The sequence below is a fragment of the Manis pentadactyla genome, chromosome 16, assembly GCF_030020395.1.
Source record: "Manis pentadactyla isolate mManPen7 chromosome 16, mManPen7.hap1, whole genome shotgun sequence".
NCBI classification, from domain to species: Eukaryota; Metazoa; Chordata; class Mammalia; order Pholidota; family Manidae; genus Manis; species Manis pentadactyla.
Genome location: NC_080034.1, coordinates 75,631,584 through 75,659,365, shown reverse-complemented (window position 1 = coordinate 75,659,365; position 27,782 = coordinate 75,631,584). Strand labels below are relative to the sequence as shown.

The following is a 27,782-nucleotide window of genomic DNA, read 5'->3' as shown; positions in this document are numbered from 1 at the left end:
GGTCGCAGAACCAGACCCCAGACGCGATTCAGCGCGAGGCTCCGGCAGCACGAAGGCCCCTGGGTGGACGGCCCCCAGGACCCCAGGAGGCCCGTTCTGGCGCCAGCCTTCCCCTCCCAAAGCCCAGTGGCCACGGAGCCTGACTCTGCGCCACGTGCAGGACAAAGGCACAGAAAAGTGAACACTTTGGTCGTTACTGGGCCCGGCGACAGGGCTGGTCTCTAAGTGCCGAGGCCAGAGCCCCAGACCCACCCTGCCTCTCCGAGATGCCCCTCCCCTCACTGCGGAGAAGCAGCCCCACCAGGCTGTGTGGGATTCACCGGTCACTTGTTCGCTCGGCCAACACCAAGCCCACGGCCCCAGAGGTCAGCGCCTGCAGGCATGAGGATGCAACGGGGGCAGGACTTAGAGCCCCCAGGCAGCTGGTCGTCTGGCACGAGTCAAGGCGCTCACAACACACACGTTATTGGGGATCTGCGAGGCCTGTCTCTGCTCAAAACGGGAGGCTTTCCACAGCAACAAGGGTGCCAGGGCACAGAGGCTACAGGACCCCGGGTTGCCGGCCATGGCTCCAGTGGGACAGCTGCCTTGCCCAGTGGGAGGGCAGGGTGGGAACCAGGCTGGTCCAGGTAGGGAGGACCTCATGGTGCAGACGGTAGGAGTCAATAGAAATGTTTATGGGGAAGACTGACTTGATGGGCTGTCCAGAGAGTCTCTGGCATCAGCCTGGAGGGCTGGTGGGAGAAGGGACTGGTGACCGGGCGCGGACCTTGTTCCAGCACCCAGGACAGTAACCGCCCCTGACAGTGACCACCCAGGACAGTGACCACCGGGGACAGTGACCACCCGGGATGGGGACCACCCGGGACAGTGAGTGACCACCAGGGACAGTGAGTGACCACAGGGGACAGTGACCACCCAGGATAGGGACCACCCGGGACAGTGAGTGACCACCCAGGACAGTGAGTGACCACCGGGGACGGTGACCACCTGGGATGGTGACCACTGGGGAGTGTGAGTGACCACCGGAGACAGTGACCACCCGGGATGTTGACCACCCGGGGACAGTGAGTGACCGCCCAGGACAGTGACCACCCGGGACAGCAGCTGGAAATGCTGAAAGGTCGCTTTGCCATTTAAACACAAGATAATAGACAGAAGGCCCGGAAAGAATGGGCCACTGTGGCAGCTGCTTAGCTGTGTACATTTTAATGTCAAAGTGCCTGTGCTGTGTGGATTTCCTTTGTCTGAGAACAAAGGGGCCGTGAGCCTCGGAGCTATGTGGGTCCAGACCGGCACCGACAGTCCGGAAAGGGCTTCCCTGCCGCCCCCACCGGTTGGATCAGCAGTTCTGGAAAACTGAGGTAGCCAGCAGGCAACATTAGGCCTCAGCAAGCAGAGGCCAGCGGGTGTCCGGGGTGCAGGCACCCAGATCGGCGGACACACGGCCACGCACTCTCACCCCCAGGCCTGAGAGGGGCGAGCACCTCCGAGGACGGTCACGGGCACTCCGAGGGCTCCCCTTGGCCCCGCCATGTGCGCTCCGCCAGGGTCTGTTGGGAGGAAGGGACCATATGCACCTGCGGGGCGTACGCCCTGCTGAGCGGAGAGACTTTGCTTCTACCCTCAGCTCTGCTCAGAAGAGCTTCAGCGAGGCCCCTGGCAAGCCACTGAACTCCCAACTCGGTATCCTCCATGTTCGAAAAAACATGAGATTAAACCAGTAGCTCCCAAACCTGGCTGCACGTCAGAGTTCTGGGGGCGTGGGGAGTAAGAGTACCAATTCCCTGGCAAAACCCCAGACCAAGGGAGCCAGAAAGAGAGGCAGGACCTGGACGCCTCTGGGAACCAAATACCTGCGACAGCACCTGTCACCACCACATGGCCAGGGTCTCTCGTTTCATGAGACAGCCCCGTGCTTGGAGATTCAAGTGACGGGAAAGATGCGCACTACCGCCCAGCCCTGCACTCTGACCAGCAACTGGAGGTCCTCACAGGAGGCTTGGGTCACTCCTGGGCATTTGTGCACAATCCCCAGAGCCTTCTGCATCGCCGGCTGCTCTCTTTCCTCCAGATGCCAGCCCTAACTGGGACCAGCCTGGCTGCCCAGTAAGAGGGAAGGCATCTCTGGCTACAGAGGGAAGAGACGACCACTCCTGGCAGCCCAGCAACTCCACCCCTTCCTGTTCTTAAAGGCGCCCGACCAGTCCACCCCCGGACCCCCATCCTCCTCGGGCCCCAAACCTCTGCCTTCTCATGCAGGGCTTGCCTAGCCCCCCCATCACCACGGTGTTTCTGTTCACATCTCCCACACAGCAAGCTGCTCCCCACGCAGACATCAAGGACTGGAAATCTAGGCCAACCTCTGCATGTTTCAAAATGCGTGAAGGAGCACGTTCAACTAAAGGTATTTTAAGAGCAGAAGTGCTCACAGGACCTCCAACATACCCCCCTGAACAGAATGAAGTGATTCAGCTTGCGACCCCCACCTGCTTCCCGCTGCCCCTAACCCAAGACGCGACGGGACCACCGCCCTTCAAGAAATGAACCCACTGCCCCCAAAGACGGAAGGAGCACAGCCAACGTGTTCTTTTCAAAGGCAAATCCACTTCCCACCCCCACGGGGTTAAGCCCCCCGGTGGCAGGGCCCCCAGCCTGCATCCGGAAGCCACTGAGCCAGGTCCTGTGCAGAGTTACTTTCAGCTTCCTCTGTGTCTCTGAAAACAAAAGTGCTTTTGCAGTGGTGGGTGGGATGGAGTTCAGAGTCAGCCAGACCAGGATTCAAGCCACAGCACCTGCATCAACTCGCTGGGAGACCTTGGGCAAGTCACTGAAAGTCTGAGCTCTGGCTTCACATCTGCAAAAAGAGAATCCTGACGCCAAGTCTGTAGAACCGCACGGGGTGTGCTGGGAGGGGGGCTGTCAGGAATCACTGGGGCCCGTGGTCCACACGGGGTGTGCTGGGGGGTAACGGCTGGGGCTCATGGTCCACACAGGGTGTGCTGGGGGTAACCACTGGGGCCCGTGGTCCACACGGGGTGTGCTGGGGGGTAACGGCTGGGGCTCATGGTCCACACAGGGTGTGCTGGGGGTAACCACTGGGGCTCATGGTCCACATGGGGTGTGCTGGGGGGTAACCACTGGGGCCTGTGGTCCACACGGGGTGTGCTGGGGGGTAACCGCTGGGGCCCGTGGTCCACACGGGGTGTGCTGGGGGTAACCGCTGGGGCCCGTGGTCCACACGGGGTGTGCTGGGAGGGTAGCTGATTGTTCCTTCTGAGTGTGTGGGAGGCGGCCTCACCTGAGTTCAGACAGTCAGACAATGCTCACGTGGGATGGGCCTTCTCTGCCAGTACCTTTCCTGCTGAGCCTCATGAAGTCGTTTTACTGAGCACGGAAACCACTGCATCCTTCCAGAGGGGCCCAGTCACCCCTCTACTTCTGTGGGCAACCCCCTGAAAGTACAGCCTGCTTCTCTGAGCAGTGACTCTGCATTACCTGGGCTGATATGTTCCAAGGTCAACTTCCCATGTCAGGACCAGGGCAAGATGAGCTCCTGAAGGACTGGCCGTGAGTCCAGGACGGGAGTCTCAGGAGCCGTGACACGCTGTGCTGGGTGACCAGCACCAAGAATGAGGCCGCCCCAGACTCACAGGAGGACAGCAGGTTTGGCTCCGATCCTGAATGCTGGGGTCCCCGGGGCCCTCCCCCAGCACACGCTTGGGATGGTGTTTTTCTGCTCACACCGTGAGCTCTTCCAGGGCAGAGAGGATCTTCAGAGCATCGCTTACCTGCTGCGCCTAGTGGAGTGCCAGGCCCACACTAGACATGACAACATCTGATAAATAAGTGAATGCAAGAATGAATAGATGGATGGACCAGGGGGTTCAGGCTCTGTGAACTGAGAGCCTGAGTGGTTATTTCACATAATGTACTTTCAGAATCCCCTGAAAACACAAGCCTTTATTTGAAAAACGAATTCTGAAAATCAGAAAAGATATTTTCCAGTGTAAAAGCAACTCCATCAAACTGTCAAGTGCAATGACGCATTAAATGAATTCATCCAATCTCTCATTCATTCAACAAACACATCTTCATTATGTGCCAGGCACTGTGTCAAGTGCTGGAGACAAGAAGATAAATAAGATGTGGTCCCGTCCAGGCACTGGACATTGATTGGCTTCTTTTTAACTTCCTATGTATGTCTAATGTGCAGCCAGGGTGGAGAAGGGCTGTCTGGGAGAACCACCTGTCTGCTGGCTGCCCAGAGCCTGCCTGGAATGGACGGCACAGCGCCCCCACCCCCAGTTCTGGGGACCACCTACCAACTCCTCTTTTCCTCCCGATATCCCAGTTTCTACCTTTTTCTCTCTTAAACCGCCAAAATGTCAGACCCAATGATTGATTGCTTTTTGCTCCCCATTTCTTAGTTTCCTATAAGGAAAATTTAAAGATCTTAAAAAAATAAAACCAAGTTAACTTTGAAAAGTTAAAGAACAAAGCAAAACTACAGAGAAAAGAAAAACTAAACCAACTAAAACAGAGTATTTTAGATTTGACTTTCTTCAAAAACAAAGCCATAAAATGTATGTCTTTCAAACTGAAAGCTCACTGATCCAATATATATTAATTAAATGTACATGAGTCTAGGACAACTTGGGTCTCTGAGGCAGGAGAAACAGCCCCGACCTTATGTTTGCACTTTGGTCCTAGATGGGTGAGTGGTTCTCGGGGGAAAGGCACCGATCTGTCTTCAATACGCTGTCCTTTCCGCACCGCCTGCGCCTCGTGGGAAGACACACCGAGGGCCTGACGTGAGCCCGTCTGAGTTCAGACCTGGGAGCCTGACCTGGACTCCATCCCACAAGGAGCAATCAGTTCTGGGTGGTCCCCATCTGCCAGGGGCCAAGTCCCCAGCAAAGCAGGATGGCCAGTCACCCCAGGGATCACCTCTCTTCTCGCTTCCAAAGTTCTTCTCTCAGAAATGAACATACTGAAGCACGGTGGGACCCGGACATACTGCGAGTTCCGAGACTTCACGGGAGTGCAGGCTGTCCCGTCCACTCCGTGCCCGTGGTGATCGGTGCTGTTTTTGCTGGTGTGTGAGACGTGTGTTTTTTTCTTGGTCCTGCACCCAACACATTCCCGTGGGAGACAGACCCTGGTGGGTTTCAGGCACCCACCTGCCTTACCTGCTATCTAATATTCCTCCTGGGACAGCAAAGCCGGTTGTCCCAGGGTTACCTGGTCTCCCCAGAGGACCAGAGCTCAGGCCCTGGTACTGTTCGCCAGCACCAGGACCACATCAGCCTTTTAAGGGACAGTCACTTCCCATTTCATTGCCCCCAGAGAAGCACCAGCAGGGCACCTCAGGGACAGACCCACAGCCACAGCGTCCTGGGTACTGCCCTGGATTCCAGTCTCAGCTCCACCACTAACTCTGTGACCATGTGGACAGTCAGCAACCTTCTCCCAGGTTCTGTTTCCTCATCTGTCAAAGGGGTTTAATCCTACCTGCAAAGTTGGGGATGAAGATGGGAAATCAAACAAAAAACCAGAACCACCTAAGTGCCTGGCATGTAGGTAAAACTGAACCTGTTAAAATGCTCCAATTTTAAACAAGTAAAACCTTAAAGTTTACGCACATTTCTTAAAACACACACACGCAAATACACACAGGCTTCAGAATGCCAGGCCCCCACTGACACAAACCAAAGGCGATCGTTCTGCTCAGACACAGGTCCTTTTTACACAGAAGCACAGAATTCACTCACTCAGTAAGAAACCAATTGTCAGCCATCCGATCTGAACAAATTCTCTCCTCCCAAGGCATCTGGGGGCACATCATTAACACATGATTTATTATCATCATTATTATTATTTTCCACAACTTTTAATAACATGTTTCTTTCTCCCACATAGACGTCCTCCCAGCTAGAGCCATGGTACACTCTTAGGACAGAAACTGTCCTTCAATCCCTGCTTTTCAAAATGACGATTCAACTACAAGATTTAATCAGGCCATGAACCTGGGAAGGTGAAAGTCAGCCACGTGCGCCTCACGGCCGTGAGCACAGACACCTCTGCGACCGAGGGGAGAGGGAAACGTCTGCTGTTCTCAGCCATGCCTCTGCCTGACTTTAAACTGCTCTGGGAAATCGTTCCTTTAAAAAACATTCTGCTGCCTTCGGTGTGAACGTTTGGGTGTTTTCGCAGGGCCATTCCCGGACAAGCAGATGAGACACGTGAGTGGACAGTCCGTGGACAGCAGCGGTGCCCTCCCGGGCTCCCAGCACATGTGTGCAGGAGACTCCTGACTCCATATAGGTTCAGCTCAGAAACACAAAGGGGAGAGTTATCCCCTGGGGGAAAGGCGCGCCTGCCTCAGGGCCTGACTGACCGCCGTCTGCTCGAGGGCGTCCGGTGGCTCCTCTGGCTCCCGGGTCCCGGCCGCCAGCCTCCCCCAGGGTCGTCAGAGAGCCCTTAACTGTGTTTGGGACAGTCGAGTCACAAGCAGCAGGGTCTGGGGCTTCCTGAGGGACGACCACATCGGGGGGTGTTCTGGAAGACGTGTCCTCTCCTCAGGTACCTTCTTCTAACTTCTGGGGCAGGTGTCAGGTCCCAACACCCAGATTTCAGGGTGCCGATCACCAGAGAGCAGGACCCGGCAGCGCACAGCGGGCTCCCTGGCAGCTCCCGCACCTCCGCCCATCTCCACGCCACTGGAGTGTCTATGAATATCAAAGTGACTGGACATGGCAGGTTGAATGGTACAAAAGGCTTTATAAAATACTCCCTGCACATAAAAAGAAGCATGTAAACATCACCTCCGAGTCACCGGGGCACCTTGAGCTGCTGATCTCTTCTTACGACGCTTTCACTCTTTCAGCGTGCGGGAGGTGTCAGTCTGCTTTCTCCTTATTGACAGAGTTCAGGGTCCGAGGCCGCCTCTGCCGAGGAGCTTGCGGCTTGACTGGCAGAAACAGTACTATCAGGAGACTTATGATGTGTAAATAAAAGTACATGGACCTAGGAATGAACACACAGGTTACATTTCGAACAGGGGTGCAGATGGGGAACGTCCCAGGAAGGCGACTACATCCTCTGCAGTCTGGTGACTGGCGGCGCTCCTGCGGACGGAGGGGCTGTGTCCCCACTGAGGGTCGCCTTGACCCACACCACAGGCCACCCCTCTGGAGGGTGAGCAGGCCAGGGAGGGACCCAAACCATGGAACTGGGCAGGGCAAACTGGCCGGACCATAAGCAGACACACAACACTGTCCTGCTGACACAAGAAACAGACCAACAGAATTAACCCCACTGCAGCCAGAAACCCTCAATATTCAAAGTGTGTAATGGGACCAAATTAAAGCCCTATACTCTGCTCCCTAAACACGACACATGAGCCACTGTGTTCTGCTCGAGTGTAAGGGGTTCTTCTTGTGTATACAGCAGCCAGAAGAATCCAGGTTTTCAAAACCTACTCTAATGCTGAAAACAACTTTCATCCAAACTAATGAGAAACAAGTTTTGCTTTTGAGGCTTGTGGACTTTCATTGCATAAGCTGGGTATTTAGCACATGGGGCATAATGTAAACAATAAATTTGGGCATATCAGTAAATGCAGGCAATCAGAAAGAGCCTGCATTTCTACAACTGTTCTACATCTATTTGGGAAAGTTGAACTTACACATTCTCCATCTTTTTGAAGATCAAAGGAAAATAATGTTCAAAGGGAGAGAAAACCCACAATTGATTAATGTGCCATTCCTCAACTCCTGTGATCACAAGGTCAGCCACATTAGAATCGGATAACTCACATATCCCCTAAATTTCCCTGGAAACGACTATGGAGTTTTCAAAAGCTCTAACAAGCACAAACATCATCTTCCCTCACTTATTGTTTCAATATGTGTTTACTGCATGCACTGCACTAACCCGGATCTACAAAAGGCACAGCCCCCACTACCCCACTCAGGGGGGTGAGAAACAAGACGAGTGTACAAGGAAAGGCGGTTTACCCAGCAGTGGGTGAGCGCTGCAGGCAGCACCTGTCCAGCGTCTAGATCAGGACATCGCTGAGAGCGAAAAAGAGCTGTGACACTAAAACAGGCTTTGCTATGAGTGTCAGCCTGGTTCTCACGGGCACACCTCAGCCAGAGGGAACCCCAGCTTTCAAAGTCCGCTCGCCTAAAATACACTTTCTTGCATTTTGCCTTAATCTTTCACATGTGGCCAAATCTACACTGGAGCAATTATGTTAGATTAAAGCCAAATTTTTGGAAGTCAGAGAAAAATAAATTGAATCCCCTGGTGAAGTTTAGTGACCTATCCTGACATTCCCTATTTCTCTCCAATCTTCAGGAATACTTCATCTTTTTATAATGGAAAAACTCAACAGTATGGAGCATGGGGGGACAGAACAGGTAGTCCAGATACCCAGGTGATAAGGCATAGTTCCTGCTCTCATGGAGTTCTCTATGCAAATATCATGTTGAACATAAGAAAATTTAAGAAAGGTTTCTAGTTAAAGACAAACTGATAAAGATTTGCTTTTCAAAATGCCTTCATAGAAAGGTTTGCTGTGGAATAAATGTCTGTGTCCCACCCCCCGACCCCCGGGTCCCTGTGCTGAAGCCCTGGCCCAAGTGTGATGGCATTTGGAGAAGCAGCCTGAGGGGGTGATCTGGTTTAGACGAGTCCACAAGGGCGGACCCCATGAGGGGACTGGTGCCCCCGTAACAGGAAAGGGGACCCCAGGGCAGGGGCTCTCCGGGTCTTGCCCTCCTTCTCCCCTCGCCACCCCCTTGCTGTCCCCCGTTGCCCCTCCCTCTGGTCTCTCCTGCACCTCACCTCCACTTCTGGCCTCCATCACCCTCCTCTCCTCTCTGTCATTACTCTCTCTGTGTGTCTCTGTCTCCATTGGTTTCTCCTTTTTATCTCCTTTCTCTCTTTTCTGTCTTCTCTCTCCTCTGTCCCATCTTTCTCCCCTCTTGCTGTCTCCTCTCTCTCTCTCTCTGTCTCTCTCTGTCTCTCTGTCTCTCTGTCTCTCTGTCTCTCTCTCTCCTGTCCCCCTCCTGTCTCTCCTTCGCTGCCTTGATATTCTCTCCTTCACCTGTTTACCTTCACTAGTCTGCTTCCTCTGTCTCTGTCTCAGTGTTTCTTCTCTATCTCTGTCCCTCTCTTTCCCCTTTTTCTGTCTTGTCTCTCTCTGCGCTCTCTCCCGTCTGCCCTGTCTTTGCCCTCCCCTTCCCCCTCTCACTGGGTCCTCTGTCTTTCTCCCTCCCCGTCTCGGCTCTCCCCCTGTCCCTGTCCTGTCTCCCCTCTCTCGCGCTCACCTCTCTCCTTGTCTGCCTGCCCTAGTCTCTCTCTTCTTTCTCTGCTGTGAGAAGGCGGCCTTCTGCAAGCCAGGGTCCCAACCTGCAGGCTCCTCGCCCTTGGGCATCTCAGCCTCCACACTGGGAGCAGTGGTGCCTGCTGTGTGAGCCACCCAGCCCGTGCGTAGGGAAGCAGCCCAAGCAGGCAGCTTCTCGCATCACACATCTCAGTGTTCACCTGAGGCTCACTTTCAACTTAAGAAAAATTAACACAAAGTTTAAGCTGAAATTTGAAATCACTATAGATTGGAAACTGACTAGACATAAGAATGAAGCCATCTGAAATTTAAATATTAAGCAAGAAGGATATGAAAAGTGGATTTGCATACAACTGACATTCACGGAAATTTGCCCCAAGTGCAGAAGAGATCTAAATGCAAGCAGACACACCGCCACTAAAGATGATTCAATTTTAATCTTTTATGGACTCGGTGATTCTCTTAAGAGATTCTGAAAACTTTTTTGAGATGCAGTCTATAATAGCCACTGGCAACATGTGGCTGTTAAAATTCAAATTAATTAAAATTGGAATCGTTTCTCAGTCACGTTAGCTACCTTTCAAATGCCCAAAGGCCCCATGTGCCGGTGGCTAATGCACTGGGTGGCATCTCCGTCATGTGTAGACTTCTGGAGGGCAAAGCTGGGCTCCACAGCGAATGCTGTTTTTGACAAGAAACAAAAATCTACTTGAGAGTGATCTGGATTGAGAGCTGATCGCCTCCCCTAGACCCCTGCCTAAGGGTGGGAATCCGCATACTTAGTTGGTGGAGCACATGACGCAGTAAACAAACCACTAAGCGTGACCCTCGGGCAGAAACAGTCTTCCACAGCGGCTTCCCCTAAAGAAAATCTAGTGACCACACTAGTGCGCCTATTAAAGGACCCTTGAGTCTGAAGCTCAGGTCTTGCTGTGTGAGTTTTGTTGAGGTACCCACCCTCCCTAAGCCTCCACGTCCTCCTGGCGGCCAGGCACTGATACCACTCCCCACCTCGGTCCTGTGCGCTGCCCACACTCAGGCCTCTGGGCTGTCAGTGCACAGAGCTGACTCCCTTCATGAGGGGGCTTCCCTGGGCTGTTCGCTGCGTCTGCAGCACGACCCGCAGTGCATCACCTCGCCCACCACCCTCGCACGTGACCCTGCTTCCTCCTGCGCCCTGCACACTGTCGGCATTAAATGGTTTTGCGTTGAATACCGGCATTTCTGCTATACGATGATACATACATTCCTGAAAAAAATCCTGTATCTGGCAACATCACGCGCTTAAAATAAAGTTTATGGTGGGCGATAGAGCCCGGATAGGAGGCCCGCCTTTTGAACAAGCCCACCCAGCACCTCAGGGAGACGCAGGCTTCATCTTCCTGAGGCTGCAAGCACCCTCCGGAGGACACGTCAGCAGCCCCAAGCCCACCTTTCCCCTGACCCCTCCCCTCACAAGCCCGCCAAAAACCCTGGCCATGAAGAGCCTCTTAGCCTGTAAGAGACGCCTTCTTTGTTCTGCTGACCAGGGCAGAGGGGCCCTTCTCAGGGTTGGCAACAAACCTGCTGGGACTGTGGGGTTCGCGTCCCCTCTTTTCCTTTTAGTGGGGACAGAGGAGATCATGTTAGAAGCAGAGAACTCAAAACCTAAGAGCCTCTGTAAGCAGAGGGCTAGCTCCTAAGCACGGTGTGCTGTGCGCAGTTCCCTCCACCTGCTTCTCTGATAACCTGAGAAAAGCCCTCCTACGTAGAGACGTTGATGCCTGCCGTGAGGAGTCAGCTTCTCGGCTCATCCCTGGGGAGCCCCGGCCTATGACTAGGACACGTGCACTGCCTCTTCTAAGCTGCTCAGCTGACCCTGGCTGTGCTGCCAGGTCACTCTACAAAAGCTCGTGCAAACCACTAAGTTCAAGTTAGCAACACACACAGTGCAGGCTGCATACGGGATGGAGTGGGGCCCTCTGTCCATTTGCCTTGTTCAACCCTCACGATGGGGCTTTGAGGGGGACTCGGAGCCTCATTTTGTAGTTGAGAAAACACAGAGGAAGGAGGCCACTAACTTTCCGTGGGTCACACAACCAGTTTGCAACAATGGAGAAATACGACTACTTCAACATCAGAAACAATAAAATCAAGTAAGAGTAGGTTGGCAGTTCCCTGGAGCACTGGTGTTTGAATGCCAAGGCCTGACACCCTTTCCCCAAAAGCCTCTTGTCTCTGGTGGAACCATCACCACCCGGAATTCCACAAACTCCCCTCCCCCAGGTGTGCCAGCCCCCCAGCTCTGCCCTCCCAGCGCTGAGCCCCCCGTAGACACCCCCATCTCCCGGCCCGGCTCGGGCACATCTGCCTGCTCCGCATGCCCCACTCTCTCTCTCAGAGCCTAGCTCCGGGCAGAAGGGACGGGGGCAGCAAATTCACCCTCTGAGTCCACGACCGAGACACACCCCTTCAAAATCCACCACCACCCACACCCCTTAGTCACTCAGCATGGCTGGGGGCTGCCTGCCAACGTTGCTCCTAGAGGTTGTTACCGCGCGACGGCTTTCTATGGCCGCTTTCACATTGACCACACTTACGGTTGGATTCAGCTCCCAGCTCCTAAGTCAAACACAGAGAAAGTTTACCAAACGATGGGCACTTACTTGTATAAACTGATGGTTGGCTCGACTGCCAACATAACAAAGGGCGCTACTGTGTAAGACACAGCCAGCTGCGTGGCGGCCCAGGTGGCCACATCGTACGCCGCCTTGAGGGCTTTTGAAGAAAGGAAGTAATGTCTGCAGTGGTTCCTTACCTGCAGGGAAAGCGGAGGGCACGGGGTGAAAAATAAGAATGACGTTTACTGCTCACAAAGGCGGTATCGCAGGAACAACGTGCCAAACACACCACCCACCTGAGCTGCACTTTCAACGGAAAATGCCATTATGGTTTTTCTGATTATAAAAAAAAAAAAAAAACACGTTCACGTAGAAAAATGTTCAAACAGCTAAGCAAAAAAAAGTTTTTTGCCTTTAATATCTCCCAGAGAAAAGCACTGTTGATAAGCCTGGCACATAGCCTTCCAAACCTTTTTCTTTTCATATGTATCCACATTCTTACTTTCAAAGCCATCGATAAATGAAAAAACAGGGTAGAAAAATACATCATGATTTTTGTTTCCATGTAGGGATTGATCTCCATGATAACTGTAGGTTAATCATGGACAGGTTAGACTCCTGCCCTCTGCTATTGTGAGCAGTTCTGTGATGCAGACCCTCATAAATAAATCTTTGCCCTGGACTTTCCTCTGGACAACAACATTACTGCTCCTACTAAGAACAGCTCCCATTGCTGGGGCTGACTGGGCACCAAGCCTGCCCCGCTGCTCTGCGTGTGTCGTCTCTGCTGACCCTCCCAACATGCCCATAATATGAGCATCATTACACCCACTTTGCAGATAAGGAAACGGAGGCAATTCTTCGAAATGGAAATTGCTGGATCAGAACAAACACTCATTCATAGGTCTCCTGCCACATGTGACCAGATCTGCCTCCAGAAAGCCACCCAATTCCAGACCCAAGAATGCATAGCAGAGCTGAAACAGTGGTGGCTCGATGGTAGGTCATCCCCAAAGCAGGAAAGGCTCCCGGGGCCACCTGGAAAGGTGAGGGCCCTTCTCCTCAGCCCTGGGTTCCCAGGACAGAGGAAAGAGACCCATCCATTGTGGGGAGAACTAGGAAGCATGTGAGCCATGTTATTAGGTCACTTCCCAGGCCTGGGATGCAAGACCCAGTTCATGCTCCTTTCAGAAAAAAATTCTGTCAGTGCCCCCCTCTCACCTCTTCCTCATGCATTTGTGAAAAACGTTTCTGGGCCACCCAAAAGAAAGGCTTCCCACTAATGAAAGCCTCTGTGCCAGGTGAGAAGGAGTGAAGGAATGATAAATACTCTGAAAAGATCAACAAAGTTCTGGCCTTTAGCTTCTCCAGCCCATCTGCCCTTCAGTTTTCTGTTATAATCCGGGTAGGTACACTAATGGGAGAAAATAAAATGCCTCCCGTTTTCTATGTACAACACGTACAACATTTTAAAAGTGCTCCAACCAGCATGAATACAATCAGTTATCCATCTTCTTCCCATACACACCCCAACACACGTCCGTCTAACTGGAATAGGAATTCCGTGGGCAGGAATTCCTGGCTTGCTCCCTGCCTGGCCCAGCACTTGTAGCACTGATGGGTACATACTAAGGCTCCTAAAAAAATTCACAGACTAGATGAATCAAAAAGTGAGTGAACAGCTATGCTGGGGCTTCTAAATTCACATCCAAATACAGATGTCATCAACAGCTGCTGGCCTCTGAGTAAGGCAGGCCGACGTCATTACCAAAGATCGCAGTTAAATCAAACACAGAACTATCTGACAATCAGAGCACCTTGAATTATAATTACTTGTGTACATGTTCATCTCACTCTTGGAAGACAGGCATGTTTCTTATTCCTTTACTATCCTTCTCTACACATGGAAGAGAGCAGGAATAGTCCAGGACAAACGGAAGGTGACCTAAAACACCTGGAGAACCAAATTTGTAACATTCACGAAGAATCGCATGCAAACTCACTTGACTGGTTCAGTCATGAGAGCGAGTCAGGGCACGGTTCTCGGGGTGCCAACACTACTGGCTCAGAAACGTATTACTGGCTCTGAAGTGAATTATTTCTAGGTGTCAGATCATGAAATGAACAATTCAGGGGAGGATAAGAAAAAGTCCTATGGAGCCTATGTTAATTAATCATCATCATCATCTGTAATTAGTAGACTGTGCTTGTTTACAGCCTTCAATGATCAAATTTGTTTTCATCTCTTAAGGTACTAGACAGTATTCCTAAAATTCCTTTGTTTTGCAAATACCATCTGTAAATAATAGTCAAATACAACGGGCAACCATTTTATGATCAACAGGCAATACTGAAGTCAGCCTCTAATGGTGAGACTTTTGGTTTTGATTTTTCAAAATGTCACTGCCGCCCACCCCCCACCCTGAGCCCTGGGGGAGCCTCGAAGACAATGTGCCCTCGGACCTCAGACGACCGAGCAGGAGGCCCTACCGCCGAAGGAGGCTTACCGTCCTGGCTGCCACTGTGATAAGCATTCCAGTTAGGAAGGTGAAATAGTATCCAGGGTAGACCCCATGCCACAAGGCAGAGAGGACGAAAGTTAGCACCGTGGGGTAGCGTGGAACCCGCTCATAGCACACTCTGTGAACACAGGAAGGGAACCGGGTCACAGGTCAAGCATACCGAAACTTCTAGCCTCTCCTGCATCGCTTTGGATCGGACCACGAAGGAACAATCTGATCCATCACTGTCGGCGTGCCTGCCTAGACCCTTCAGCGTGATTTCAGCCCCTCGCGATGCAATCCAAGCAGCCTGAACACCCGTTTTGTTGAACACTATCAGACAGGCAATTCACAGTTCAATGTTTTGGGGAGATAAATATGCATCTTTAGCCTCCCTAGAACTAGGTGATCCGGATGCCGTGATCCTGTATCCGGGAGCAGGCGGAGTGGCCACTCCACCCAGCAAGGGCTCCTGCCTCCTAGAAGCTTATCCCCCGCATGGCCTCATCTCCCGGACATACTCATGGACAAGTGCCATCAGCACCGAAGATGTGGGATCAGGATGAGGGTCCTGACAGAGGAGAAATGGACAACTTGTTTTAGTCAACATTGATTTGCCTTTCTGACTGGGCTCCTACGCCATCAAAGCGGCAGCCCTTTTCACCTTCCCGGCTGCGAGTCCAGCATAAATCAGTGAGTCAGTTCTACGGCCTTTCAGCCCTCGTGGAGTCCACTGGATTTCAGTCCATGAATTTGCCTTAAAGAGTGGCACTTTGAGGATCTAGATATTGTCAGCAAATACCCTGGAGATCTTTGACTTCTTGGCTGTTCATTAAAACAAAGTGACAGGGGACTCTCTCTCAAAGTCAGTCTACAAATCGCCAGTGGCACTGTGAGGAAGCCACTCCGTGGTTTATTAAATAAGAGAGCACAAATCAAAAATAAAATAGAAATTCAGACGGCTAACACTAGTCCAGCACTGTGAGGGTTGTTGAAAGCAACTGACCTAAACTCAAACTAAGGATTGTGGCTCCGTCTTCATAGGAAGAAAGAATGGTTTGGGGAGAGAAATATGGGACTACCACTCCATTTATAATGTTTGTTTTTGAAAGGAGGGGTAGTTTGCACAAGTATTTTTTTCTTACCCTCTGTATCTTAGTGTGCGAACAAAATATTTCATTTTCTAAGATGATTTTTTTTATATTTCCTTTTCCATGTTGTACGCATGCACATGTATGTTCAGTCATCTTAGAACATAAACTAGTGGAGACTGTGGGACTCCTGCCACATCAGGATCACTCAATGTACAGGAATTGAGGTTTATACTAAAAGTATTTGCAAAATTAATAGCGATAATATTAAGGGCAAATTTTCAAAAACTGCATGTTCAGATCAATTTGCAGACAACATTGCATGAGATTATGTTGGAAAAATTACTGCACATTGCTTCTTCTTTTACTCTAGAATGCTGATCTACGAAAAACGCCATAGATCAAAAACAGTATCATCTACAGCTGAATATTGTTATACTCTCCCTGCACCCCTGTGAATGTGTAGGGCAACAAAAGGACAGAGACATATCAACAAAAATGCAAGTTAAAAAGCATAAACATTTGGGGTACCATAAAGCTATTAATGCCAGGGAAACACACAGAGATCTGGAGTGATTTGATGCTGGCATTGACCCTCCCTCACCTCTGAGCAAAGGGACTTTCCTCTGAGTGAGAAGCAGCAGAGTGTGGGACTCAGATACCTCACTCTGGAGACCTCGTCTGTTTGGACTCATATCTATTACTCATTAGCTGTGTGATTTTGGACAAGTGACATAACCTCTCTGTGTCTCACTTTCCTCATCTGTAAAATGGGGCTAATAACTGCCAATGTCTTGTGGGATGGATATGAGGATTAAATGAGTACCTGGTACACAGGAATGGCAGTTATGTGTTTGATACATTCAGATAAATATGCTACCTTGTGACCTTTTTTTACGGGACATAGATGCTAATACAAAAGAGTCTGATGACACATTACCGCGGGCAGATTATCGCTGTTCATCTGCTGACTTCCCCCTAAACACATCCCAGTGGGTGATACATGGAGTCACTTTTGTTTTTCTTACCGCTTTAGCCAAGTAGCTGTCTGAATATTCCAGTTTTCTAAGTACATTTTGAAACTTGTGGCAGTCTAGAAAGAAGAAAACAACACCTATCATTAGCTTTAAAAATACCCCAAGTACTGGAAAGTCCCCCCCAGAATTTCCCTGGCAGCAGATTAGATGTGCTATTTTAACAGGAGGACAACTCCGGCAAGAACAGATCAGCTGTTCCATCAGAGCCAGCAAGATTTTCCAACATTTATAAAATTTACTTTGCTTGCAAACTGTTTTTCTCAAAATTTATTTTCATCTTACAGAAAAACTGAAGGAATGTTTTGTGGGTTTTCCATCCACCCTGGTTCCAAAAAAATGTTTAAGTCACATGAATTTCAAAACTAATTACTCTGAAAGGGTATCTGCCACAGGGAAGTCCAGCCACGTGGCTTCAGGGCCTTCGTGGTGACAGTCTGAATGTGATTTGTCGCCTCTTCACTGCATGGCCACCTATAAAGTAGGTCAGTCTTCTCTAGCTGTCCTACAAATAGCTGCATAGGTTCAAATGCTTCCAGTTACAATGAGAAGAGCGAGAGATTTTATGTATGGAGGTGTCACAATACAGAAGAGAGAGAGAAAGAGCTCCCAACGGGCCATAACCCAGGTAAAGCCACAGCTGAGGAACCGAGGTTCCAAAAGAAGCCATCAACTGGGTCCTCTGGCCCAGAAATCTTATCAGCGGCTGGTGGCAGCAAGCACGCGGCAAATGTCAAGAGCCAGAACTCCTAGTGAAGGCGGAAAGAAGTGGCACTTCAACCCTAAGAAAACCTTAGGCCCACACTGGCGGGATGACAAACATTCTTAAGGAAAGAAGAGAGGGAGAGAGATGATTGATTGATTGACAGATAGAGTTTGTATTATGGGTTTTTATCTCAAAACCCTAAGGAGTTTTATTTATCCATGTCTCGTCTGGCTAAGAAAATGCTGTATACACGCTTCAAGGCACCTTAACTAAACCAGACTTGCGTGGTTTTCTTTAGCTCCTGGCTCAGTATTGACTCAATTGAAAATGCAAACTTTCTCCTTCTGGATTTCTTTTATAATAAATACAGAACTTAACAACTTAGCCCTTTATCTGAACACATGTCCCCACTGAAAGGACTCTGGGGCATACAGCTGAGGGGGTCGGGGGGGCAGCAAGGGCTGAGGGGAGCCACTTGCAAAGGACACCAGCCCAGAGCATGCCACAGTGGCCAGCAGGGCTCCAAGATTCTTGAGGGAGAGAAGAATTTTCGGGGGAAAAGGGAGGAAAGTCATAGCATATTTGGGCTCCCTAGCATCATCTGTATAGAAAAGAGAAGCTTGTAGATTGTCTCCATTGCTTTTCAAATATCAGACGGGGTTCTTGAGGCTGGTGCTTGTCTACTGAAGATGAAGAGAAGCCCGAGGTGTCAAGAAGGTGGACGGCACCCCCGGGGCCGAGCATCCAGCTAACCTGGTGGCAGGGGCCAGGCTCCACATCAGATTTCTTGCATTGATGCACATCTGCCTAAGTGTCCAGTGGCAGCCTGCCTGTCCTGGGGCGGGTGGAACACCTCCCCCCGCAGCACACATGAGTCACTTGGCTGAAGAACCAAGACTCATGTAGGTAGAGAACTGTGCCTCTTAGGAAAGAGTCTGAGTTTGGTGTTCCCATCAGCTCTGAGCACAGACAAGACCAGGGGACTCAAGGGCAAGGTGGCCCTAAAGAGACCCCTCTGATGCGGAGGACATACCAAGAGCTGTGGTCTAAGAACAAAGCCAGCAAAAGAGGAAAACCACTCTGACCCTGTGGCCTAAAAGCTGTGCGCCATGACAATTCTTAAAAGCAAATGCATTATGAATGTTCCCAAAGGGACCACAGGGAACACTTGCAATACTGAAATCCAAATACAGGCGCTTCTACTCTGTTCCTACCTGAAGACAGTAGAATGTGAGCAAGAGAAAATGACATCTCTACTTTCCAGGTGGAAGAACAGGGATGTAAACAGCAAAAAGGTTTTCCTGACTCCTTTTCAGATGTTTGTGTCTTTATTCCTTGAGCCATTAAAAACTGCCAAGAAAGTAGGTATCTTTCAAAAAATGACAGGAAAAATTCTAAGATGCAAAATGTCCAGGAGGCTGCTTGACCTGCCGTTCCCTGACAGCTCTTCTGGACCCTCTGGGCAACAGCTTCCAGGAATTCCACACTCAAAGCAAACCATTTGCTTTATTCGCTATGGAAGCTTGATTTCAAAGCATAATAGACTCACCTCAATTTTCCAGATGTTTAGGTTAGAAAGCAGATCCCAACAGAAATTGCCATTCTTATCCACTCCGCTGAACCCAAAGCCAGCTGCATTATTCACTGCATCCGCTATGGTTTTTTAAAACAACACGTTAGGATATGGAATAAAAGTTACATTGCTGCTTTAAAAGATACTAAGCGTCTGTCTAGTTCTAAGATTAAGAGGTGTGTTGTAGTTAGTTTCCTTGGAAAAGAAACTGAAAAAAATTTTTTAACTGAAAAAAATTTTTTAAAGGACCTGGTACTATTATGAGTCAGAGAAATATTGTTGGCTTCCTGGTGACCTTCAATTGGATTCATTCACATTAACTCACTCACTGGCATTTAGTGGGCATTTGCTAAATAAGACAGGCACAGGGCACTCAGAGAATGCAGAATGGGAATAAAGGCAAGATGAAGCCCGAAATGGAGCAATAAACAGGAGGACGCAGGCTGACTTGATGTAAAGGGAGAAAGGGAAGAAGGTAAAAATGCATCTAAGTTCAGAAGCAGAGGCCAGAAGAAAGGGGATACAGCAGAGGTCCAAGAGCTGCCGGGAAAGACACCAGGACATGAACCCACCCCCTTAAGGCGGAGGAGAACCAGCTCTGAAGAAGAAACTGAAGCTCATTCCGGGGCTATTAAGCATGACATGCCTGTAAGATACCAGCTGGGGCTGTTAAGAGGCAGCTAGATACGTTCAGAACACAAGGAAAAGACAGAGCTAGAGATGCGAGTCTGGGGCCAGGTGCCGCAGAGGCCCCTCACGGCCCCGTTTCCAAACGCATCCTGCCCATGAAGGAGCGTGAACACTCCTGCTCCCATCTTTATTCCACTTCACTGAACTCCAAGAAATGTCCCCCTTCAGTGAGTACATTCTAACCAATTCCTGAATGAAATGTTCTTGTAATCACACAACCCTGATGAAATCAACACACTTTCATTATGAAGAGCTAATTTGCTCTTTCCATTTATCCTATTTCAAGTGAATTCTGTTAGAAGTTTGCCTTAAAAAATCATGAGTTCATCAAACCAGTGAAATCACAGTGCTGTAAAGCCTTAGGTCTGGAGGAAATCTTTCTTTCCCGGAGCCTGATTCAGCTGTTGTAGGAGTTCAAGTCCAACTCAAGGACGTCTGCAGGGCTCTAAAGAAAAGCAATCTATTCTAGGTTTGTGTCCTTTCCTTGTGGCATGGTTGATGATTTAATATTGCTTATCTTACGTCTGGCTTCCCTGGAAGATGATCTGGTTTCCCTCGTGAGAAAGGACCCGGAGCACGGAGCCCTGTTTGGCCATTCTCCCAAGCCAACCGGGTGGAAACGTCATGGAGAAGAACAAAGCCACAGCATGCTGGCTAAGAAACTAACCATTTGCCATGTGTGGGAACAAACTGGGTGACAGAAGAGAAACAGAAGAGCCCCTGAGGTCTGGGTGGGCACCTGAAACGACGCTGGATCAGCCCTGCCTTCTTTTTTTTTTTTTTGGTGCTTACTATCTTCCCGGAACCCTGAACAGCATTGTAACAGCAGTTCTCATGTACTATTCACAGCAGTGTGAGGACGGTGGGCAGATCCCGCTTCTATCTCTACAGCATACTAGAGGCACGGCCTTGGGAGAGTTGTTGACTTGCCCACACATATTCCCTTGAGTATAAATGGATATAATAATGGCACCTATTTTAACGGGATGTTGAAAGAATTAAACAATATTAAATACACACAGAGTACATAGCACAGTGCCTGGCCCAACTCAGCACATAAGAAATAACAGCTGCTCTCGTTATTACTATTATTATTATTGCCCCCATCTGGCGGTTAAGGGGGCTGAGATTAGTGAGTAATATGAAGCTCAGTGGGTGGCGGGCCATGCAGATGCTGACTCCACAAGCTGAGCAGCTCACAGCCGCTCTGCAAGATGGATCAGGGACAGGATGGAGCACCGAGAGGAGGCTGGGTCTCCTGCGCCCCCCTCCGCCCCGTGCTGTCCTCAGCTTCTCCAAGACTTGCTTTGCCTCAGAGCAGGTAGAGGGTCTGAATTCACCAGTCCCAAACTGGCTTCACTTGTGCTCTGTGCTGTATCATACGTATGACAGATAAATTAATTTGGACACCCATATTTTGGAGTTTGTGATCCTTAGAACACAGCCAGGGCTAAAGTTGGTTCTTACTAATTAGTACTAATTAGTAGGGAAAAACAACCAGAACTGTACACTAAGTCCAAAGAAAATAGCTTTAATTATCTCAATATAAACAGTAACTAGAACTAAGCTAACAGCGCAGCTCAGCTGAGATTCATCAAGAGGCCAGCTTTAAGGATTAAATTTATAATCATGTATAATTAGTACAACAATTATATGTAAATGATGTTTTAAGGAGCTGATAAATCAATAATTTGGTGAGGCAGTTTAAATATTCCCTGTTATGCTGTTCACTGCTTCTTTATTATAAATAATACAAAGGTTAATTTCGGACCAGCCCATGCCATCCAAACCATAACCACATTCAAATTGAGGCCATGCAAATTAATGAAGTGTTTCTACTGAAGTCACCCCAAAAAAAAGACAGGGGAGGAAAGGGGAGAAAAGGAAAGAGCTCAGTCTGCAGAGGCAGCTATCCACAGAAAGGGTCACATCTCTGCTCCGACAGCTGGGGACTCCAGGGAGCTGGGCACAGTGACGCCAGGCGCCCCCGGCCCCCGTGACGCCCTCCCACCCAGAGCCCACCAGCACAACCCACCTCGTGTCGGGCTTTCCCTACGAGGCCAGGCAACGGCCTTTCTTTCCTCCTGAACGAGGAGCTGATTTAGTCCAGAAGCCAGGCCTTAAGCCCTAGGATACAGAATAGAGACAGGAGAGGCAGGGAGAGGGGGGAAAAGGAAGGTAAGTGCAGAAGCAGAAGGGAGTGACACACTCTCGCTCCCTTACACACACACACACACACACACACACACACACACACACAGGTTAAAGCAGAGGAAATACTAACGTTCACACAGAAAAATATCCCTGGTGTTCCAAGCACAGTTCCAGCCACAGGAGGTTTCATGCCTACCTACTAAAGAAGAAATTATCCTTTTAAAATAAATAACGCAGCTGCAGGAAAAGGAATACGATAGATGTTGAAGCCTCGGCCACGGATCCCCATGCTCCCCATCTCCTGCCTCCCTGCCCGGGGGGTGTGCACGTCTGTGTTCCCACAGGGGCGACAATCTTGACAGCAGAGATGTCTTACTTATCTTTGAATTCTTCACAGCACAGAACCTGGTACTCAACAAAAACTCCCTGAATTAAATTGAATGTGACAGAAACAAGATTTGCCACACTGCAAATTTTCAAAAAGCCCTAAATTGGGTCTTTCTGGCCGAGCACTACATAAATACTGCGTTGGAGTGAACTTATCCCTGAACATTTCGACCTTTCGAAACAATGTGGACCAGGAGCCGGGAGAGGAAGGAACCGGGAGTTATCAGTGCGTTTAGCGGGCTCAGACTTCGGGCGGACGGAAGCAGGTGCAGGGGACTGTACCGTGTTCGAGTGGACTTAATGCCACATTATACACTACAGATGGTTAAAATGGTCGGTGTTATGCTCTGTATATTTTACCACATTAAACAAATGATAAATGGAAAAAAGTGTAATAACCAGAAACTTTAATTTGTAGGTAAAAACTTGGAGTATGAAATGGGAAGGGAGGAGCTCAGCGAAGGGCTGTGCCCTCCCCCATGGAACACTGGCTGAGCACTAGGAACGGAGTCTAACAACCTATTAGACCTGATGAACCAAGTCACGGCACCCCGACATCAGGTCCCCGGTCACCTGTAGCTAAGATGTTAAACCCCTATTCCTGAAAGCGTTCCTAATATGAAACAGGTACGGCTGCCGGGCCTTATCAAAACCCTTTACCATTCCTGTGAGTAAACAGAAGGGTTTATTGCTCACTTTTTTGGCAAAGCTTCAAACTTTTCCAGTCTAAAAATATTTGAAAGGAAGGAGATAAAAGCTTAATATTGACTAAGTTGCCTCACAGGGGGGGGAAAAGTGTGATAAAACTAAATTAAAGTTGAACTTTCCATCTTAAAAAAACAGTCACTTGAAGTTAATGACTTTCTAACATACAAAGCTTAACCAACAATTTCTTCAATTCAAGAGAAATTGTAACCTCAATTAACATGTGTGTTCGTAAAATTAATTCAGTGTGTATCCCGTATTATGTACGGCCTAGAAAAAATTACAGGAAAGAGAGATCATTCTGGAATTTTTCCCTAACTTCCCACTGCACTAAATGGCCAGGTTTGATTGGAATTGGAAAAGGAAGCTTCCAAGTTCTGACATCTGTTAGTGACACTGGGCCTCGGTGACAGCCGGGATTGCTTCCCCTGTGCCACACATCACTGACGTTATAAATGGTGTTTGAGGAAAGCTACACCAAAAAGTAAAAAATATACCAGCTCAACCACCCCCGTCAGGTATTGGACGTTTTTTTGATTAGGAGACCCAAATTGTTGTTTTGGCTAAGCCGCCTACAGAGCATCATTTTGTCTCATTCATTTAGAGTCCCCCCACCAGACCTACCAAACATCCAGGTAGGGCCCCCCACCAAACCTACCTAACGTCCAGGCAAAGTAATACTTGGGCTTTGATGCTTGCATGACAACATATAAGTAGAAGAGTCGAGTCAAAAAGTTTGCTTTATGAACAAACCAGTCGTCAGCCAAGCAGGTGACAGGGAAGGTCTTCGTGAGCGTCAGAAACAAAAGCAGAGACACGAGGGTCAGGCCCAACTTGTATATCACGGCTCCCTGGAAATGGGGGGAGGGGGACATCAGCATGACCACTCAGAAGAGTCCGGTACGGGGAAAACAGCCTCAGCAAGGCCATGTTAACAAAAAAGCTGTTCCAGTAGTTGCTTGGGCAACATTCCCTAGAGGAGTGGCAAAGGGCATTCTTACTCGTGGTACTGACTAATGAAGCTCAGAGTAAAATAAAATGTTATTTCAGAAGACCATTTAAAACTCTCTTATTCATGACACAATGGGCTTATGTGCTATATTTAGATGCAGAATATACGTTGAGGACTAAACTCATCTAAATTGGAAGACTTTTACCAGAGAATTCTACCAACAAAGGGTAGCTGGTGGTATTACCCAGCTCAAATGAAATAGATACCATTACAGGGTGGCACTCTTTCATCAGAAAGAAAGAACCATTTGCCCTCCACTTCTGTACTGAGCAGAGCTAAGAAAATGGGTTTGAATCGCCAGCAAGCAGGACAGAGGCTTATTTAGGAAGGATTCTGTGCAGGTGACTGAATGCTCAGCCAGGACGTGCAGGTAATGGAGAGCTTTGGGAAGCCCTCCTGGGTGATGCACATGCCGTCTGCTGGGGCTGAGATGTGCTGTTTTAAACGCCTCTGGACAGAGTGATTTCGCCAGTTTCCCTGACATTCTAAGGAGTGTCATGTAGCCTCACAGAGTTATAGTGCCAAGCTTCACTGAACAGGCTACTTTCTTTGCAATGTGGGAATGGCAGCTGCACCTCCCTCCGGGAGTAGCACGGATCTAAGTGAGTGAATATTCATGAGGCACTGAGCACAGGTGTGAAGGTGGGACCGGTGTCTGGCTCCCAGGTAAGCGCTCTCCGCTCTCAGCCATGGCCATGACAACACCACTGGGGAGGCTCCAGCTCATAGGCGTCCCCTCTGTCCCTGTGTCTTTAGCCAAAATGCGACGTCAACACTTTGCTTTTTCTGTGCACAACACTTCAAGGGTCCCCTTAAAGAGTGATGTTAAGACCGTCTGACAATATTACTTTCTCAGTAAAAGCACAACTGTGACAGACACTGCCTAGAACACCTGGGGTCACTTTGACATCTCACAGCCTCAGTGACCCCACTCCTAGACTGTTTCAACAAAGCAGTTGGAGCTGAGACCCTGGACTTAACCATAAGGTGCTGAGGACCCACTGTGTCAAAAGTGTCCGAAAATTCATGCTTAATTTATAAGTCACCTAAGTTTTCAAATAATTGATTTTGCCTAGACTTTAATTAGCATGTATGAAAAATTTACTTAGAGAATCCTCTCTCTCTTCTATCTTGCCCACTCTTTCAGTTAATTACAAATTTCTCTTAAAAATAGGGTATTTGATCTGAATAACTTTAGCCTATTTGTAAAGTTCAGTAAGGTTATCTTAATATTGACTAATTTGGGATGAATAAAATTCAATCAAAATTAAAATGTTATGTCAAGATACCATCATAAAGACTCTTCAAGTCAATAAAACCAAGCTTCGGGCATGCCAATGTAAAATTGGCTTCCTGTGCGATTAGCAGATTCTGCAATAAAAACCACATTTAGTCTGGTCCCTACTGCCTCCCCCTCCACCTTTTATGACATATTATCCTTCAGCTGTGTATGAATTTCTATTCATAAAGACAAAACACTCTTAAGTTCAAATGTGTTAACAGGCACAGTGCTAAGCAAATTGTAGGCACTAAATATTGGCTAGTTGACTAACAGCTTGTAGCTTTAACATTTCCATGAGCTCCTCTGTGAAATAAATATCTGTTGCTCCAACACAGAGAATTGCTGCATATAAATACTGATACTGGTATTCTAAACGAATTATTGGCCAAGCTTTCTGGTAAACGTTTGGCTTTTTAATTGGAACGATTATTAGTGAGTCAGCCCTGGCAGAAAGCTCTGTTTCCTGGACCTCTGGGTAAATCCTTGGCACTCAGAACTTACAGTGGGAGAAGGCGCCGGCAGGCTGTGCAAACCTTTCTGCTTCCAGTTCACTTCGAGCAACTTCATGTGTGTCTGTCTCCCCTCGATGAAGGCCAGATAGTCCTTGAAGTTGTTACACGGGCCAGCGATGACACTCATGAAGTTGAGAAGGTAGCTCAAGTATTCCAAAAAAGAGGGTTTGACTCTGAAATTAAAGTAAAATGTTGAAAAGTCATTTTTTAATTTATTCTTTCATATTTGCAATAAGCAAACAGTAACCACAGGGGTGGTCTCTGTAGGGGACTGAACATGACATGATCCTTCCTGGTCGTTTCTTTAAATATCTGCCTGAGAGGGAGAGGGTGCTGAAGGGCCGTGAATGAGGTGCGTGGCTGGGAGATGCAGCCCACGGCCCCTCTGCTGGCAGAAGGGCCGGCCTGGGGCTCAGGCTACTCTGAGCTGGGAAGTGCTTTCTCATCACACACCGCTGGCTGCAAGAGAAAATGAAGGTAATAAACAGACCCAGATGTGCTGCAGTGGGGAAACTCCCTCCCGGCTGCCAAAATAAATACAAAACAAATGGTGGGTGGAACCAGTTTCCACTGGAAGAGGCCACACCAAATTGCCCCTGTGAGAGTCTCCTGTCTGCCTTGGAAACCAGGCAAGCGGTCCTGAACAGACAGGGTGGCTATGGGAAGAAATCCCGCAGGGGCCAGTTCTGCACAGTGTTTTAATGGCATTTGAAGGGCATGCTTCTCTGACTGCATAGAACCGTGGGGAAAGGCTTCCCCAAATGCCACTGCTAACCAGTCCTTGTTCCACGCCCTCCAACATGCACACCCCCTTCGCACAGAGCCCGATTCACTGACTCCAAGTCCCAATTCCTTAATGCAGGAGTGAAGCATCCATCTCCTTGCCACTCGGGGCCCTCCTGCACCTCTTCCCAAATGCTCTCTCTGCCGTGGCAGCGCCACCTTCCCCAAGAACCATTTACTCATCACACACGGTTTCCTTTCCCATGTCAGTGTCGCTCTCCTACTTTCCCCAGCCTCCCTCCCTTCCCCTGGCCACAGCCCACCTCAGCCCTCCTCCGGGCCCCGGTTCCCCAGCCCTTAGCACCTCTCCAGCCCCACTTCCACCCCTCTCCTGCCACATTTCATCACACTGACAGGGGCCAGTCATTAGCTGCGTCCTGAGGATCCCAGACACTCACCCAATAAAACTAATTCTGGAATAGAAATAGAAAGTCCACTCTGGGACTGCACCCAAACCTATTTAAGCAGAGTGATGGATGAGGGTATAATCACTTACCATCTGTAAAAGCCAAAGACTGGTAGGCAACCCCAGGGTCCATCAATGGCATATTTGTTAAATGAACGACATCACATCCACATAATGAAGTTAATATGCAGATATAAAAAAATGGGGACTATCTCTAGAGGCTGACATATGAAAGGCTTGAGAATATATGGTCAAGCTTACTTCACAGCAAGTCGATGTTGCTCAGCAGAGAGGTCCTCCTCTCTTCGCCCTAATCCTATGAAAAAGAACAAAATCAGAAACAAGATGTTTGAAGTAAAGTAGGTAATGAATCCTAAAAGAGGCTTATAAAGCTCATTTGAAAAAAGTGATCTGTTTCACAAATCATAAAAGGTCCCCATTTTCCACTGTTTTTTAAATGCCCTGGGTCAAAAAGCTATCCATGTGTGGTAGAATGTTGATAGGCTCTTAGGAAGGGGAGAATTCAGAGGTTACTGCTATTTAATTCACACAGTATGACGTGGACCCCAGAGAACCTGCCACACCTCCTATACTCGCCACCACGTTGTACATGTTTTCACTGCCGCATGAGAGAAACAAGCCTGCCTTTGCAGCCTGCACCAACTTGAACACCTCCCTGATCATGGTGCGTGCAGACACCCAGTACAAGCTGAGGGTGTGGGGTGGAATGCAGCAGTGAAGGAAGGGGGACTTTCCTCTTCCAAACAATGGGAAATGTCACCCTGAATGCAGGGAAAATATAAAAGAATTATCAGAAGATTCTTCATCTTTTATTAGAACCCATGCATGCCAGAAAAACTACCAACCAGATCCTATCTATGCCTCCTTTATCATTTATATTTAACTTACGGTCACTGAAGTGCCATAAGCAATAGAAGCTGACTTTGTATATTCAGCTAAGATTGATTATGGTCACCAATCATAAAGGCAA

The 27,782-nt window shown here is 49.0% G+C and overlaps 1 protein-coding gene across 2 annotated transcripts in view; it reads right to left on the bottom strand.

Annotated features, from left to right (window-relative positions):
• Positions 1 to 5,871: 5,871 nt before the first annotated feature.
• The window catches only part of MBOAT1 (membrane bound O-acyltransferase domain containing 1), a 76,122-nt gene continuing 54,211 nt past the window's right edge, over positions 5,872 to 27,782 (bottom strand). The window contains exons 6-13 of one of the 2 annotated variants that reach the window (XM_036911753.2): positions 27,053 to 27,107; positions 25,592 to 25,775; positions 23,455 to 23,647; positions 18,837 to 18,940; positions 16,576 to 16,640; positions 14,463 to 14,595; positions 12,001 to 12,152; positions 5,872 to 7,029 (exon numbers count right to left, since the gene is read on the bottom strand). In XM_036911753.2, the coding sequence (XP_036767648.1) occupies positions 6,903 to 7,029; positions 12,001 to 12,152; positions 14,463 to 14,595; positions 16,576 to 16,640; positions 18,837 to 18,940; positions 23,455 to 23,647; positions 25,592 to 25,775; positions 27,053 to 27,107 (1,013 nt within the window). In that variant the 3' untranslated portion in view covers positions 5,872 to 6,902. The remainder of the gene's footprint in view (positions 7,030 to 12,000; positions 12,153 to 14,462; positions 14,596 to 16,575; positions 16,641 to 18,836; positions 18,941 to 23,454; positions 23,648 to 25,591; positions 25,776 to 27,052; positions 27,108 to 27,782) is intronic. The other variant, XM_036911755.2, reaches the window with a different exon arrangement.